This window comes from Balearica regulorum, chromosome 3 (genome assembly GCF_011004875.1).
Source record: "Balearica regulorum gibbericeps isolate bBalReg1 chromosome 3, bBalReg1.pri, whole genome shotgun sequence".
Lineage (NCBI taxonomy): Eukaryota > Metazoa > Chordata > Aves > Gruiformes > Gruidae > Balearica > Balearica regulorum.
The window spans coordinates 74380011-74396756 of record NC_046186.1 but is presented as its reverse complement, the minus strand read 5'-3'; the positions used below and the strand labels follow the sequence as shown (position 1 = coordinate 74396756).

General features: G+C 42.1%; 1 protein-coding gene across 5 annotated transcripts in view; it reads left to right on the top strand.

Moving 5' to 3' along the window:
• Positions 1 to 16746, top strand: part of UTRN (utrophin) — a 411474-nt gene that overhangs the window by 88426 nt on the left and 306302 nt on the right. For all 5 annotated transcript variants that reach the window (XM_075748479.1, XM_075748477.1, XM_075748480.1 and 2 more), the window contains 5 exons: positions 5732 to 5824; positions 7282 to 7359; positions 10872 to 10964; positions 11837 to 12009; positions 16207 to 16322. In XM_075748479.1, coding sequence (XP_075604594.1) covers positions 5732 to 5824; positions 7282 to 7359; positions 10872 to 10964; positions 11837 to 12009; positions 16207 to 16322 — 553 coding nt within the window. The remainder of the gene's footprint in view (positions 1 to 5731; positions 5825 to 7281; positions 7360 to 10871; positions 10965 to 11836; positions 12010 to 16206; positions 16323 to 16746) is intronic.

Here is a 16746-nt window from a genome sequence, read left to right as displayed (position 1 = left end):
TTGCAGCTCTACTACTATTTTGACCTAGTTACTGAGCATCTTATTAAATGTTAAAAATAGTCATCTTTTGATTAAAAATAATTAACAAAAGACAACTCTGATGTTCATAGAAGTGGCATTGGAAGATCGGAAGAATCTGATGGAAAATCAAGATGTACTGCTTCCTATATCTTTTCACAGTGTTTTGGTGTTTCTGAGGTGGCGCATGATCTAAATGGCAACTAGAGCTTTTCCCAACACTGCTCTGAGCAGCCAAAATTCATCTGCTTTATTCCCTTGGTGGCTGGTGAAGGTCATATGTATGCTTTTGCAATATGTGTTACTTCCCTGGTGACAGCCAGCGTGCATTACTGTGAAACTGAGAGGACCTTTCATCCTGGTTTTACTGTCGTCACTAGGAGGTCTGAATCAGTATCACTGAGGAGGATGTGAAATAGAGGAGGCTTATCTCTTACTCTCAAACATCTTTGGCATTCATTTATTGGAAAAGAGTTAGGTCTAATAATGTACGTTCAATAATTATTGATTTAAAGAACATGTAAATTCTCTACTGCAGGCAACTATGATGACATAAGAGAAAACTGCATGTTTCTAGTTAAACAACTGAGTAGACATTAAAACATCTTTAATGGTCAACTTTGCATATAATTTCATACTCAAGGATAATATACGAAGCACATAAATAGCTGTGATAAAATGATAAATAGCTTGTGTTTAAAAAAAAAAAAAAGAGGCTTTATCTTACTGAGAATTTGTGATTCCCTTTAATTCTCTATAACTTGGCTCAATTTGTTACAATGCCTCATCAGTAATATAGAGACAGTTAAGAATGTTCTACTGTAAAATATATTCAAGATTGCTGCCTTTCAGGTGTGTGCGGCTTCAGTAGAACAAACAGTAAATGTTGATGGCTGGTCTTTCTACTGTCGGTAGCATTGGATGATTCTCTTAAAAATCTGGTCCAGATTTTATTTATATCTTCCTCTATTTCCTGGGAACACTTTCTGGCAAAGAGAAGGAATGATCTCTGCATAGTCATATTGGCTGGCCTGGATGACCCTTCTTTGCGAGTAATCCTAGATGCACACAAGGAAGTGTGAGTCACCCTCTTAAACCCGATCCAGGGTAAGGGGCTGAAAGACTGCTGGCTGACGGGCATGTGAGGGCGGCTGCTGCCGCTGCTGCGAGGAGATCGCTGTGCGTGGGCTCTCCTTCCCGGATGGTGCCGGTGCCTCGCTGGAACATGCAAAGCCAATGCCCGTAGCGACTGGTCTTGCCACGTACGGCTAGCACCTGTCTCCAGCTCAAAGATCATTCGGAAACCACTGCTGCTGTTGCCCCACAAGAGATGAATCAACAGAAGTAGTGTTTTCTTGCTGTAGATAACTAGTGAAAGGTCATCTTTGTCTCTTCCCTCCCCTATTCCTGTTAGCACAAAGACTGGCACCAAAATATTTGTTGGAATAAAGGTAACGTGGTGGATTGGATCTGGTTGTGATCATTCTGCATGAGCCCTGTGGTGGATAACAAATGTGTCACCGTGCAAAGTTTATGGAAGCACAAGCAGGCCTAGCCCCAGCTTACCTGCTGTCTCCAGCTTTTACTTCTCTAATTTCTTTTCTCTTGCTCTGCCTTCCTTTCCTTCCTTCTTCCTCTTTCCCTTATGCCAGCCCCTGCTGAAGTGAATCAGCTCCTTTCCTGCTGTCAGTGCCAGATTAAAGCATTGGGAACCAACATGCTGTCTTTCTAAGCAAAGTCTGTTAATTACGTTCTTTTGTCTGCCTTATCAAGCCCTTGTCTCTGCTACAGCAATTCTGTGTGTGCAGCTCTGCTGGCAAAGCCCGCTCGGGCAGGCTGAGCAGAAGAGGTTTCTGCCAGTGTTTTTTTTTGCTGTCACAGCAAACATAAGCAAAGCTGAGAAAAACTACCTTCTGTTAACTGAGAAAAGTGTTCAGCGGAGGGAATGTGAACATTTTACGCCCTGAACTGGCACAGTTGTCCTGGTACGCAGTGTGTCCCTGCCTGTCCTTTATACTATCTTTGTAGTATAAACTGTATTTTGTCTTTGAGAAAGGTCTCATTATCTGCCTCGTATTTGTACAGTGCTTAGCACAATGTAGGCTGCTCCTTAAGTACTTACCAATGCAACCGTGACTAGTCATTTGCCCTTGCTGAAGGGTTCAGTATGGTTTGTCACTGTCACTCTTATAAAGCAAATACTTAAATTTCTTAATCCATTATGCTCAGTGATGGACTGCGCTCCTTACGGGATGCTGGTGGAGGCTGAACTGCTTTGTACTTCTGTAGTCTTTAAGTACGTAGAAAGTGAGTAAAATATTATGGGTTCTGAAAAGGAGAAATTTAGATTGGCTTAGCTTACAGTATACCAGGCAGGACTCTACAGAGAGAGAGAGACATACTTTTGCTTTTTATATACAGCAGGTATGTATATTTATTTGTATGTGAGTGTATATTTGTGGGTACAGACTTTTTTTCAGAAGGCTGGATTGCTTTCTGGATTGCTCTACGAGGTATGGCTGCGGGGAGGGATGGCAGGGGAAGCGATCTGCAGAGCCCCATGCCTTGCCCTGTAGCATGGGAGAGGAGTTCTGCCCTCTCGCAGAGCCCAAGCTCTCGCTGCAGCATGCCAGTCTGTCCCAGCACAGAGCTGGTCCCAGGGCTGCGTGCTCCACCCTGGTGCTGTCTCCATGGGCCTGTCAAGTGCCCCATGGTGGGGCAGAGCCGGGGCTCAGAGTGCTCCTGGCCCCGCTGGAACTTGTTTTGAATTAGGCTCCCTGACTAGAAGCCCAGGTCCAACCTTAGTGGTCGTGTATTGTGGTTCCCAGATTGCCTCTGCGCTGCCACAGTGCATCACCCGGTAGGCTCAGTGGTGGGTCCTACATGCAAAGAGATGGGGCTCTACGTCTGTTTTCTTGCAAGGGGATGGTGGTGATGGCAGCAGCCTGGCCGGGCTCTGGGCTGGCCCGTGCCTGGTGCAGGAGGGTATGCATAACTGTTCTGCCAGCATTGCTCCAGAGCTTTTCCTTGTCTTCTCTTGGGAAATGGATGTATGGGACCATCACTTGGGCTGCCGTTTTATGGAACTATTTTCCAGCTCCTTTCTAAGCTTAATAAATTTTATGAGTCATACAGCTCTCGGAAGCTGGGATATGTAACTGTGCTGTCTGGAAAAGGAAAGTAAGAGACTTCCTGAAGCACAGCGGGTTGCTGTCTAATGGCATCCTAGGAAAGCCAGGCAGCATCCAGCTGCACTGTGCACTGGAGGACAGAGCAGCGATGTTCCTGATTGCAGACCATGTGGCTTGGACAGCAGATCCTGCATGGAAATGTGTGCCCAGGTGTGAGGAAAAGAATGCCTGGGTGGGAGGAGGCAGCGTGAGCAGAGGAGAGTGCAGCACATGCACAGTCTCTGCTCCCATTGCGAGAGCAGCGCTGAGGGCTGGCTCTGTGCCCTGACGGCTACTGCCACCAGGTGCCTGCGTGTCCCTCAGGTGGGTGTGGGAAGCTGGAGGAGCAGGTTTCCTGCCTTCCTGACAGGTGTGCTGCACTGGAGGTGGTGATGGGCTTGGCGGGGTGGGTGCTGCAGCCCTTTCTTAGCCAACTGCAGTCACCCTGCGCTTCTGGAAGTGCTTCCTCTGAACTGGCGTCCTTCCCATTGAGAGCATTTTGCTAGACTTCACTAAGCACAGCAGCTTTGCACGTTGCTGTGACTCTGTTTTGAGGATACTGGATGTTTTAATAAACCAGGAAGGAGTAGCTTAGATTGTAGAAATAATTCAGTACTCTTCTGCTGATTCTTTAAACTGACAGCAAGATGTGGTGCTCTGACGGCCAGTGAAATGGCAAAACTGTTCTCCTGAGAAAGCGAATCTGAATTATTTCCACCATCACAGCAGGGTGTATTGCATAGGGCTGGAACATACCATGACCTGTCGAAGTGAATGACTGAAAGCAGGAAGTCGTTCAGCTTGTTTTCATGCATGTGAAGTGAGGGGATGGGAAACGAAGAAAGATGGCTGTATGCTCTTGACACCCTTGTTGCACTCTATTAAATAAGGCATCTTTCTGCTTTTTCAGCACATCCAAATTTTTTTTTTTTTTTTTTTTTTTTTAACTTCTGGACCCAAAGCAACAGATTTATTGAGGATATATAGCCATAGCATTCTCAGCTGGAGAGGGACTGTTTACAAGGGCATGTAGTGATGATAGGACAAGGCGTCATGACTTTAAACTGAAGGACGGTAGATTTAGATGTTAGGAAGAAATTCTTCATGATGAGGATGGTGAGGCAGTGGAACAGGTTGCCCAGAGGGGTTGAGGATGCCCCATCCCTGGCAGTGTTCAAGGCCAGGTTGGATGGGGCTTTGGGCAACGTGGTCTAGTGGAGGGTGTCCCTGCCCATGGCAGGGGGGTTGAAACTTAGATGATCTTTGAGGTCCCTTCCAACCCAAACCATTCTATGATGCTGTGATGTTTCTGTTCAGGAGATAAAAATATGGCTCTGCAGCTATTCAACTCTGATTTCTTGTGACAAGTTTTAATAGTATCAAATCTAATTAAAGTGGACATTTAAGAAAAACTGTTATGAATTTTGGGGAAAACCAGATATTTGCCAGGAAATAGGGTTCAGTGGGCAGTTCAGCGCTCTCCTTTTCTGATTTGTTAGCCAGTATTTGGCAATGACTAGCAGCTGTCGAGGCAGGAGGAGGTAAGTGAAGGTAGAGGAGATCTATGTCAGCTAACTCATGTCATGTAAGATGGGCCTTTGACAGCCTTCCTTCTGAAGAGCAATGTTATAAAGCCAAGGTGATAGATAAAGGCAATATTGGAGTTTTACATACTTTTTATAAAATATTTTTCTTCTCAAATTGGCACTTCAGAGAGACACTGAAAGCAGTAGCTTAATTGATCTCCTGGCAGCCAGCAGATGAATATTATAAAGCAAATGTACTTACTTAGTTGCTGGCTTTCGGTGTCTTCTTCCCCCGCCCTGTAACACTTTCCCACATTAACTTGTAAGGGTCCAAGAAGAAATAAGATTAAAAGGGAGCATGGAAAAGGTTAACATGACTCTGCTGTCATCTACCACCATTCTTGTACAGGGTGTCTCCACCCCCAAAGAAAATGAATATTAGAAATGTATGATTTAGGGTAGTCCTGAGTTTCACACTTTGCTTCTTTTTCCAAGGTAAAGAAAATTATTAATTTGTTTCAATATATATTACACCTTTTGATCTACTAGTCTGTAGAAAAGCAGCAGCTTCTTACACAGGACTCAATTCCAAGTCCTTTTTTGTTTTGTCTTTTCTAAAACTGAGAGAATTTGTTCAAATAGCATTTTTCAGAAAAGCCGCAGTTTCTTCTTCCTTTGGATGCAGCCAAACCGAAGCATTCTTTCTCAAATGACTCCTCAAACTTGCCAAGTTTTCTTTGCCATCTTTGCGTGTTAACACATCTACCCTAACATGAGCCAGGATGCGCTGATTTGGTTTCTCAGTACTAGGCTGCTGATACACAGGACCATAGAGATGGGGAGAAAAAAGCACACTGAAGAAGGGAAGGGTTCCTTCCTGATCACTGTCACAGTCCCCTAGCTTTTATTTACTACATTTAGTACCAAATAAGAATGAACTGAAAGATAAAAAGGAAAAAAAAAAAAAAAGGTTCTGCTTAAACACTATTTTTGTTACTGCTTTTGTTTCTTCTGCAGAGTGGGAAGCCCCCAGTTAAGGACATGTTCACAGATCTGAAAGATGGAAGGAAGCTTTTGGACCTTTTGGAGGGTCTGACGGGGAAACCTCTGGTAAGAGAAATGTATATGAGTCCTATTCCCATTTATTAAAAAAAATTATGAACAAAACAACAAATATAGAAAACACACAAAACTCAAACTGTGGCATGTGATTTTTTTTTAATTTTATTTTAATTTATTTAAAAACCTATTTTGCTTGTAGTGTGTACTTCCTCTCTACAGTTCCAGTGAAATTCCCATGGCTGCCACCCATGGGATATAGGGTCAGGCTGAAGTTAGCTGTGTAACACTCTCTTGAGGGTTAATGTATTGTTTAGCAAAGCAGGTAAGAACAGTGGTGTTATTCGCATAGTGTATATTTTTAATTGAGATCTTTTAGAGATCTGCTTCTGGGCAGATCTGCTTAAAACCCAGCCTTTAGCTGGATACCTGTGAACTTTTTCTAATAAGCTTATGAAAGATCCCTTACAGAAAAAAGAAAGAAAAAGAGAAAAAAAGACAATGGCTAGTAGGCAATGCAAAAATCTTTGTCTCTGTTGAAAAATCCTTTGTGATCTACAGATAGGAAAGGGCTGAAAACTACTCAAATCTTGTTTGGGAAAGTGTGTTTGGGATTGAAACTGTTCCCCTGCTAACATTGATGCCTCTTCAGAAAGACACTTGAGGCATGGTGAAACCTGTGCCATCACTTGGGATTAGATTCTTGATTTTGCTATTTATAATAAATCTCAAATTCATTTATTGACCTTATGAGGAACCTTCAGCCATTTAAAATTTCACCTTGCAAGCTTGCCTTGTTTTTTAGACAGATGCATTTCACTAGTACTTCTAATGATTTATGGTCTGATTTGAAGTGTACTGAAGACAATGGGAGATTTTTGGTTTCTAATTCTGTTGATTACCATGTTCCAAGTTCAGCTTGATGCTCTTGCAGTACGATCATGTTCTGCCACAGTGATTAAAAGCAAATAGAGAGGCAGGTATTGTCAAGAGTCACAGTGGTTTTTTTCCTCCTTGATATTACAAGGAAGGAAAAAGTCAGGAAGTATAACTTCTTCCCAGTATGCAAAGATTTAGCAGGCTTTTGGTGCCAGAAAAAGAAATTGCTGTTTGTTCCCTCTTGGGAGCCAAAAAATTTCAACTACTCTGGCAAATGTTCAAACCCCTCAGATTTTCCCCGGGAACTCCCACTTTGCTGTTGTATTGCCAGTGGATAATTCTGCAGATGCTGGGAATAAAAATTCTGGACTTAGCAAAGATGAACTGAAACACATTTTGAATCCAGGGATTGTCCTGTGCCTTGAATTGAGGAATAATGTTCATCCACAACAATTTCAAAATGAAAACTGCTCAGAACATGTTTGGGTTTTGTTCTTAAAAAAAAAAAAAATGGGAAAGAAAATCAGTAGAAAATTAAGCAAAATTTCCTGTTGTTTGCACTGTCATTTATTTTGTTTGATCTGTGAAGTTAATTCTGATGTGAACAGATTGTAACTTTTTATTTTCAGCCTAAAGAACGAGGTTCCACACGAGTACACGCCTTAAATAATGTCAACCGAGTACTGCAAGTCTTGCATCAGAACAACGTGAGCATTGTTTTCCAGAACTTTTTGATAGACTCTTTAATTTATTCCTGTGTGTAAATGAGTTCAAAATGCAGAGAATAAAGATTTTTGGTACCTAAACTGAGAATTCAGCGAGATGGGTAAATTGTTCTTAGTTTTCCTTATCTGATGTAGAATTTCAGTGTCTGGCAATTTTGTGAAATTTTAAAATGCTAACTTAATAACGGTATGTATTAAACTGTGTTTTGTTGAGATGTGTTCAGCTCCCAAAACAAAGGTGACTAGAAGCTCTGCTATGCACAGCTCATGAACCTCGCAGGACATAAAACTAATTTCCAGTAATGATGCATAACTTGTGCAAAAATCTGTAAGGGTATGACAGGTTTTGTGTCTCTGTTTTTTGTGTCCTGCTCTCAAAATCCAGGAGTATCTTTCCATTGACACCTGTCAGCTTTGTGTCAAATCTGTACTGAGTGTTTCTAATTTGGAGCTTTCATAGCTGATCAGAAGAACAAACAACCAACCCCCAAACCTTCTTTAAGAAAAATGAGAATAAAAATTGCTTGTTTTATTTTGATTTTATGTTTTTACTGCCTGGAAGCCAGTAGTGCTCTAGTAAAGTGATGTTATTTTCCTCCTGAAGAACAATTCCTGATAAGCGTACTCTCTATAGTTAGAATTTCTATTTGCGAATGTCACAGGGCACTAAAATAATTCAATAAGAACATTCTGGCAATAAAATACATCTAATGCAAAAAGGCATCGACATATTTATGTAAATTGCTGATTGAAGAGTGATATGAACATGCTGTATAACACTGCAATTTCCCCTCCGTGTTGGTGGACTAGTGTCATATTTCTAGGAAGCAGGCAAAGTTAGTGGTGGGTTGTTTGTTGGGTGGTTTTTTTTTTCCCTTTGAGGTACTGTAAATATTGATTAACTTTTTTCTAAGGATAAGTCATGAGTCTTTCCAGCTTGAAAGTGATTTATTTTATGAAGATAATAAATGAAATAATATTGAATTACAGTAATTAATTAGTTCTTCCTTAAGCTGGCAGGATCTGGGTTTCTAGAAGTAAACAGATGGTGTTAGTTAGCTGAATGTTGTTAAGGTCACGTACATGATTTACACCTACTGCTTAACTTTGTTAGAAAGTGTTTGTGTGTGTTAAGATGACAGGAAAAGACATCCACTGAGAAGCAGTTGTGTTCTGTTGCCCGAGAGTTTGTGGGCTATACAATATTCATAACCTGTGAGGTAATTTATAAAGTGTTTACATTTACATTGCAAGGATCAGAGAAGCTTAGGGTGTAGATGTTCAAGTGATCCTGTGAGCCTCATTCATCCGGTCAGCAGAATGAAGTAATGAATTTCAATTTTTCTCATTTGTGGACCAAGTTTTAAAAACACTACTAATAAGAAAATCCACTGGAAGTCATTCCATATAGTCAATATCAGCCTGCTGTCAGCAGTACTGACTGTCTGCTGGCAGCTTTCTTTTATTGATTATCTTTGCTTAAGGCTCAGTAGTCCACTCACTATCCAGGTGGATTGCTGGCTGCATCCTGCATAACATTGGTTTAGTTCAGAATCATTAAAATGCAAGAGTGGACATGTGGAGTATATGGTGTAGATAGCAAAAGGAATTCATTATTATTTTTATTTTTATTATTATTATTATTAGTAGTAGTAGTGTCCAATTAAAACATGTGAAGTGTTTTTTGTTACTCATTCTTAAGAGTGTTTTTTTTCTATTACAGGTGAAAAAAGCTCTTGCAACGTAATTGTTTTATTTTTGTGCCCTTGACCTTTAGTCTTGCTTTCTGCTCCTTGTATTCTAGAGTGTTTTTCAGTGCGTTGTTTAATGATCCGCACTGGTGATTCTTTTGGCCTGTTTTTGCCTGTTTAATTTACAGTTATTTTAAAATATATGCCCAGAATTTGCAGAGTATTGCTGTAAGATTCTGTTGTAGCTGCTGTAAAAATTAGGAGAGGACAATCCACAAGCTTCCTTAATACTTTGAAATGTAATTTTGTGGTTCCATGTTAATCTTGCAACACAGTTTTGATTTGATTCTCTTAACCACGAGACCTATGGGGAACTGAAAATTGTCAAGATGATATCTGAAAGCAATGAGGTTACAAGTACATTTTGCAGAATTGAAGCTATTTGTGATTGTGTGATAAGAGGAAAAATATTCATGGAATACCATTATATTCTTATATATCAGCAACATCCTATAAAACAAAATGAAACTTTGTTCTTGTCTATTCTGTCGCTGTAGGCTATGCGCACTGAGAGCCAGAGCAGTGCTCCATTACTGTCCTGTGATTGTCCGTACTGTTTAACTGCTAGCCAGCTCCTCGGTGTGGTTTTTGTCTCTGTGACCAGTTCTGATCCCAAGCAATGCCCAGATACGATTCTCGGAGTCAGTGCAAGCTGGGAGGTGTTTGTGGTAGGCACTGTGGGTACCGCTGTTGTGGAGCAGGGGTGAGAAAGGGAGAAAAAAGCTTCCCCATGGCGGTGAAAGGCCCTGTGCCGCTTGGCCCTGGGGCTGCAGGATGCTCCTGGCCCAGGTTATTTACAAAAATGAAACCCCCTCACTTGCCCTGTGTGGGAGTGCATCGCAGCATCTGCTATATGTGTACATACATCCAGGGAGATATTTGTCTCCTCTGCCATAGGCTGCTGTTCCTGGCCCAGTTTCCGTAGGCATGGTGGTGATGCAGTGTGCTGCTGTTGGTTCCCTCCAAAAGGCAGTTGGAAGTTAGTGCCACTTTCTCTGCGTTGACTGAATGGAGACTTGATGCCCCGGTTCAGTTCAGGCTCTAAAGCAGCACCGAGAGAGTATCAGATAAGGTGTTCTCAGCTTTGCTGCTTCTGAGGGCTGAATACTTGATGCGGGAGTGGGTAGCCTCTCCTGCCCTCTCACTTACTGAAGTAATCTGCTTGTCTCTCTTTCCATGTTTTTGTCTTTTTAATGATCTCAATTAGACCATCGCTGAGTTTATATGGGGTCCCATGCATATAGGAAACCCGAAAATTTTATTTTTCTCTTGAGCTTTTGGTCTCTTTGTATAAACTTGTCCCATTTGGATGCCGGTTCATGGAAAGGACAAACCTGTTCTTAGTTACAGAGGTTTTCATGGTTCTGTAATATCTTTGAATGTGTCTAGAAGCAGGATTGCTTAACTTTTTTTTTTTTTTTTTTAATATTAGATCCTTCACGTTTGCATTTCTATTGGTCAGTTTTGACTGCTGGTATGCATCTGTATATTAGAGGAGAGGATAAAACTCTTCCAATGGAGTATCTTCTTTGGTGCCATCTTTTTGTCATGTTGTTTAAGCAGTTGTCATGACAAATTCAGATAGACAGTACTCTGTTGTCTCTGGTTCTCTCTCTTTTAATACTTTTTATTTCAGAGCACTGAAATAAAAATACATGGCTGGACAGCCAGGAATATGGGGTGGGGTTGTGACTTGAAGCTGTGATAACAATGTTTAATATAGAGTTGATCCAACCTCTCCAGGTGGAGTTGGTGAATATCGGAGGAACTGACATCGTTGATGGAAATCACAAGCTGACGCTGGGGCTGCTGTGGAGCATTATCTTGCACTGGCAGGTAAGAGGCTGCTGCAAGTTCTCTTCCTTTCCAGGAAGCGTGTGCATTGGTCTGCTGGGATTGTCACACGCCTTCCTGGGGTTTTGGTGGCGGAAAATACTACTTCTATTTTGGGCTGGTAAATAAAGGCAGGCCAGTGTTTGATTTCTGATCTCTGTCTATTGGCTGCCTCCTGTGACACATATTCTCATATGTGCTCAGTTGTACTCAGTCTTTCAGTTTAGTTCCTGCTGGTGTTAATTGCAGAGAGGCTTTCCAGGCTGAAGCATTGTATTTATGTTCCTTCCTCAAGGCTTTTATGTACTTCTGTTATCAGGGTTTTGGTTGTGGTTTGTTTTGGGTTTGTTTTTTTTTTTACTATCTAGGTAACTGTGTTTGGGTTTGCATCTTATATGGTGCTTTGTAGGCTTGTTTCTCAGTCTTATAGATTGAATTGCTCCTGGTTTACCCACGTACCTGGGAGGATCATTGAATTCACTTGGAGGGACTTTGGCAGATGCTGATCCGTAGTGCCCAAACAGCAAATGACTTTTGTTGGCTGAGCAGATACCTTCTTCTTGCAGAAAACCTATGTAAGCTGTATTTTTGGGGTTGCCTTACTGGTGGAACCGCAGCATAAGGCAGTGAGAAATATTATACCCCACAGTGATGTGTCATTATTACATGAAGCATTGCTGGTTCTTGTAATCAGCAGAGTGCAAATATGGCCTGAATACTCCTATTCCCAAATTTCATGTGAGGACTTAGAGTTGGATTCATAGCATTTCATGGGAAAGACCCTTTCACGATTTGTGAAATAGCTTGGTTCAAAGGTTTTATAAGCAGGAAAAGGGGAGAACATGTCTGTAGGTGTTGTTGCTGCTATCTTGCAGGTGAAGGATGTCATGAAAAACATCATGTCAGATTTGCAGCAGACCAACAGCGAGAAGATCCTGCTGAGCTGGGTTCGGCAGTCCACAAGACCTTACAGTCAGGTCAATGTTCTGAACTTCACCACAAGCTGGACAGATGGACTCGCCTTTAATGCTGTCATTCACAGACACAAGTAAGTAGCAAACACCTTATCTTAGATCTAGTGAAGTAAGCAGCTTTTTTCCCCATGTCTTCATGGTGGTGCATTTGACAGCTTCTAGCCTGTTTTGGTGATTCATTGTTTGGGGTTTTTTTTGTTGTGGTAACAATAATAGTGGAGGGATCTTGCCAGTGCCTTGCAAAGGCTGAAGCCAAGGCAGCAGTGTAACGCTCTCAGTTCCTGCACATGCACGTACACACTTGCTAATTGAAGTGGATTTACATCTCACTTAGTATGCATTATACAGCGACTATACTGAACGGGGCTCTGCAGGGAGGGCTTGACCACCTCCTTCCCACGTACTTCCTTCCTCCTGCCCTCCCTCCTCTGCAAAGGGAAGCATTTCTTCAGTCAGAGTTTGCCATATCATTTTAGTAGGAAGGTACAGAAGCTTCAAAACAAAGGAATAAGACAGACTCTGGAGCTTTTCTTAGTTTTTGAATGTGTGTTGCTGGAAGAACAATGTATGCAGTTCTTTCAGGAGAACTGTTGAGCAGAAGAATCAAAGGGTAATAGAATACTTCAGGTATCTGTAGCGTATTCATTAGTTAGTTCATTATACTTTATAAGGAATGCTGTTAAAGCTTCTTTGCACAGATCTTTTGTGTTTCTGATTTTTGGAGAACTCTTTGGTAGTCTAAAGAAATCATTACAGACTCCTATGAAACTTACATACTGCTTCTTTCTTTTTTTATTTTTTTTTTTTAATTTTTTTTGAGATCTGGGCAATCCATTCTAACCTAGTGTACTTTAAATGAAGTCAGCTTATTGCTTCACAAGGTCTGACTGTTCTTAACCAAAAATAACCATTTCATGACGTGGTGGCAGCTGCCAGGCTCCCAGGAAGAGGGAATAAAAGGCTCAGGTAATGGTATGATAATATCTAGAATTTAATCAGACCTCCTGGCCACCAGATATCTGTCATGCAAATTCTTTACAAACACTCAGAATATTTATATCCAGCAAAGTGTTTGCAAAAGCATATGTTCACTTTGAACCTGCTTTTCTCTGCTCCGAAGTGCCCGTTTGGGCTGTGCTGACTGAAATACCAGGCTCTCTCGCAGGCTCGCTGGCTTCAGGACGGGTCTGCCCGGGGACACCTATGTGCCTTGTAGACCAGAGCTGGCTTCTGTCCAGCCTGGGTGGATGCATGGGGAGCGCCTGCACCACACTGACGGATCCTGAACATTTGGAAGGACTGTTCTGCAAAGGCAGAGCAATACTAGCAAAAGTCCCTCTGGAGATTCTCAGAAGTATTATCAAGTCCCTTCTCTGGATGGTGTGAGCTGTGCTGGTGGTTTTCATTCCGGCGTAATTTCCTGTAGTGGTGTAGCTCTGCTGCTGAATGCGTGAAGCTCTGTAATGGCGTGAGACACAAGTGAGACCTAGGTGACCTGAGGGAAACAGAAGGAGAGAGGTGGGAAAATTGGCTTCAGGCTGTTTGCTGTCCTTATGCGTTGTGGCTATGTGCTTGGGCTTTGCGGGGTCTGAAGTCTGAGAGCTCTGCCCTTTTCAGAGCACTGGTAAAAGCCCCTGCTGAAAACTTAACCAGAGTATCTGTGCTTTCTTCTGACTTCCTAAAATTTCTCAGTTACCTGGCTCTGATGATCTCTGAGCCTTTTATTCCCTCTTCCTGAGAGAATGGCAGCTTTCACTGCATCAGAATTCAGCTTTGCTGTTCCTGGGCCCCAGTCCTTTAGCCAGGGAAACACCATTTTCCCCACATTTCCAAGAAATCTTGAGCTGGGTTTAAATTTAGGTTGGCTTTGAAAGAGGAGCTTTAAAAGGCACTTGCAAGGAACCAGGGGATTGGGGCAGGGTGCAGAAGTGGTAGGACAACAAAGATATTTAGCTTACCCAGACCGTAGTGCTTCCCTGCCTAAGGGCCATTTTCAATATTGCTTTTTTAATTTAGCTTAATATGACAGTATAGGAGAATTTTTGTGGATCCCATTAAGAGGTTTAGTAGCTCGCTTTTCTCTTTATGTATCTATCAACAATTGTTAGCAGTACTGCCTCTTGGCTGTAATATCTAGTAACTTTGTAACACTTGCAGTACTTAATAAAATTATATGAGGTAATAGGACATTTAACATTTTACAGTGCTGGTCTCTTTCATTTCCTAATATTAGCTTAGCTCCTCTTTGAACTGACTTCTGCTCTTTGGTACAATTTTCTTGCTCATAGGTAAATACCTAGATTGCATTTTATTAAAATTTGTGTTATCGCAGCAGTGTGCAGGTAGTACATATACAATACACTTATTGCAATGTGTTTTTTCAAAGTAAGAGTTCCTGCTAAGGCTTTATGCGAATCCATGTGGTTGTCCTTGTTGCTCCTTGCATGGAGGTACAGTATTACACTAGCTTCTATCAGAGACCTTTGTGTATCTCTGTTTCCCACTCCCCCCACCTTCCTTCTGGCTTTTTTGCTGCTCAGACTCTGCTGGCTTACAGCCTTCCTGTTTCACAGAGTGTAATGACTCGACAGATGTTAAAAGGTACTCTCAGGTCAATTTAGAACTGAATTAAGTATTAAAAGAATTAAAGGCAAGCCCATCGCTTCCTCCCCAAGTTCTATAGAGCACAGAATCAATAGCAGTGTGTTAATGAAAAGTCACCGTTACAGGGGAATGGGAAGTATTGTAATGGCTTGCCAGTCTTACAGCTGTGCTGCTGCAGCACAAGGCTGATGATGCCCTGTTGGTGTAGGTACCACTGCGTGGGGGCTCTGTTTGCTGACCCTGCTTCATGCTCCCTGCTCTGCTCTTTCCCTTGAGACCTGCTGGTATGTTTTGGGCACACAGCTGGTCCTGAGATTTAGTTTGGTTAATGCTAAGCTCAACATGAGCTCGCAATGTGCGCTTGCAGCCAGAAAGCCAACCGTGTCCTGGGCTGCATCAAAAGAGGTGTGACCAGCAGGTCGAGGGAGGTGATCCTGCCCCTCTACTCCACTCTTGTGAGACCCCACCTGGAGTACTGCGTCCAGCTCTGGGGGCCCCAGTACAGGAGAGACATGGAGCTGTTGGAGCAAGTCCAGAGGAGGGACATGAAGCTGATCAGAGGGCTGGAGCGCCTCTCCTATGAGGACAGGCTGAGGGAGTTGGGGTTGTTCAGCCTGCAGAAAAGAAGGCTGTGGGGAGATCTAATTGCGGCCTTCCAGTACCTGAAGGGGCCTACAGGAAAGCTGGTGAGGGACTGTTTATCAGGGAGTGTAGTGACAGGACAGGGGGTAATGGGTTTAAGCTGAAGGGGGGTCGATTTAGATCAGATGTTAGAAAGAAATTCTTCACTGTGAGGGTGGTGAGGCAGTGGAACAGGTTGCCCAGAGAGGTTGTGGATGCCCCATCCCTGGCAGTGTTCAAGGCCAGGTTGGATGGGGCTTTGGGCAACGTGGTCTAGTGGAGGGTGTCCCTGCCCATGGCAGGGGGGTTGAAACTAGATGATCTTTAAGGTCCCTTCCCACCCAAACCATTCTATGATAATGGAAGATCAAGGCTGCTGGCACTGTAAATTGATTGGCTCCTTGGTCTGATTTGCATTGTTACTCTCATAAGTATTTGTGATGGGGTGTTTTTTTTGTAGTTTGTGGGTTGTTTGTTGTTGGTGGTGTTTTTTTTGTTTTTTTTTTTTAATGGGGAGAAAAAGGGCGTGTGGCAGGGTGAGCAAGCAGGGGTGGAGACTCTCCTGGCTGTGATGGTCTGGGGTGATCACCGAGTTACATCACAAGTTTGGAATGAGGCAGCAGAGTGACTCTTGATTACCCAGCAGAGCCTGACACAGAAAGCATGTAGTAACAGTAATGTTGTGAAAGAAACAGTTGAAGGAAACATTCTGGAATAAATTTTAAACACAGAGTTTATTTTCTTGTTAGTAGTATTTGCTCTCCTGTTGCAGTCAATGAGTATGTGTATAGAATACATAGAGTGGAAGGTGGATGTTGCTGTGGATATATAGTCAGTTAATTGATTTGTGATTTGCCAGATTCTCACTAATAAAAAGAAAGCACATATTTGTATTTATGCATTTGTCTATATGCACTTATATTTTGTATGTTTATCTTTCTTAGGTAGCTATCTTCATATCCATAACTTCATATTCTGTGTGGTGTGGAAATTTTTTCTTCAGATAAAATTTACTGCTTTCTTTCCTGTTTTGTCTTTTCTTTTAGACCTGAGCTTTTCAGCTGGGATAAAGTTATACAGATGTCCCCAGTTGAAAGACTGGAACATGCTTTCAACATAGCCAAGAACCACCTGGGAATTGAGAAACTGTTGGATCCTGAAGGTGGGATGTAGTTATTTTGCTTGACTAGAAGCTCTTTTGAGCTCTCTTGAAAGAAAATACTTCTATTGACACTTACTATGAATACAAATTCCAGCAGTTTTGTATAGTGATGTTTTGTTTCAAGCCCTTAAATTTGGGTTTAGAAGAAGGTGATTTGTACGGTAAGGGTATATCTGTGCATGCATATGTTTCAGCTTCTTGAATGTTAAGGTTCTGATTGACTTACCATTCAGGGACAGTATACAGAAGGTGAAGTTTGTACCCTGGCTTTGTTTTATTTTAGGTAGGAGTTCTACCTCAAGGGTCTGTGCTTTTCAGATGAAGTAAAGCATTATATGTCAAATGGGATACTTAAGACCTCTTGGTCTTTTTTTTTCTTTATATGTACACTGAGTAGCAGCAGCTGCCAGTGCTGTGAGTACTT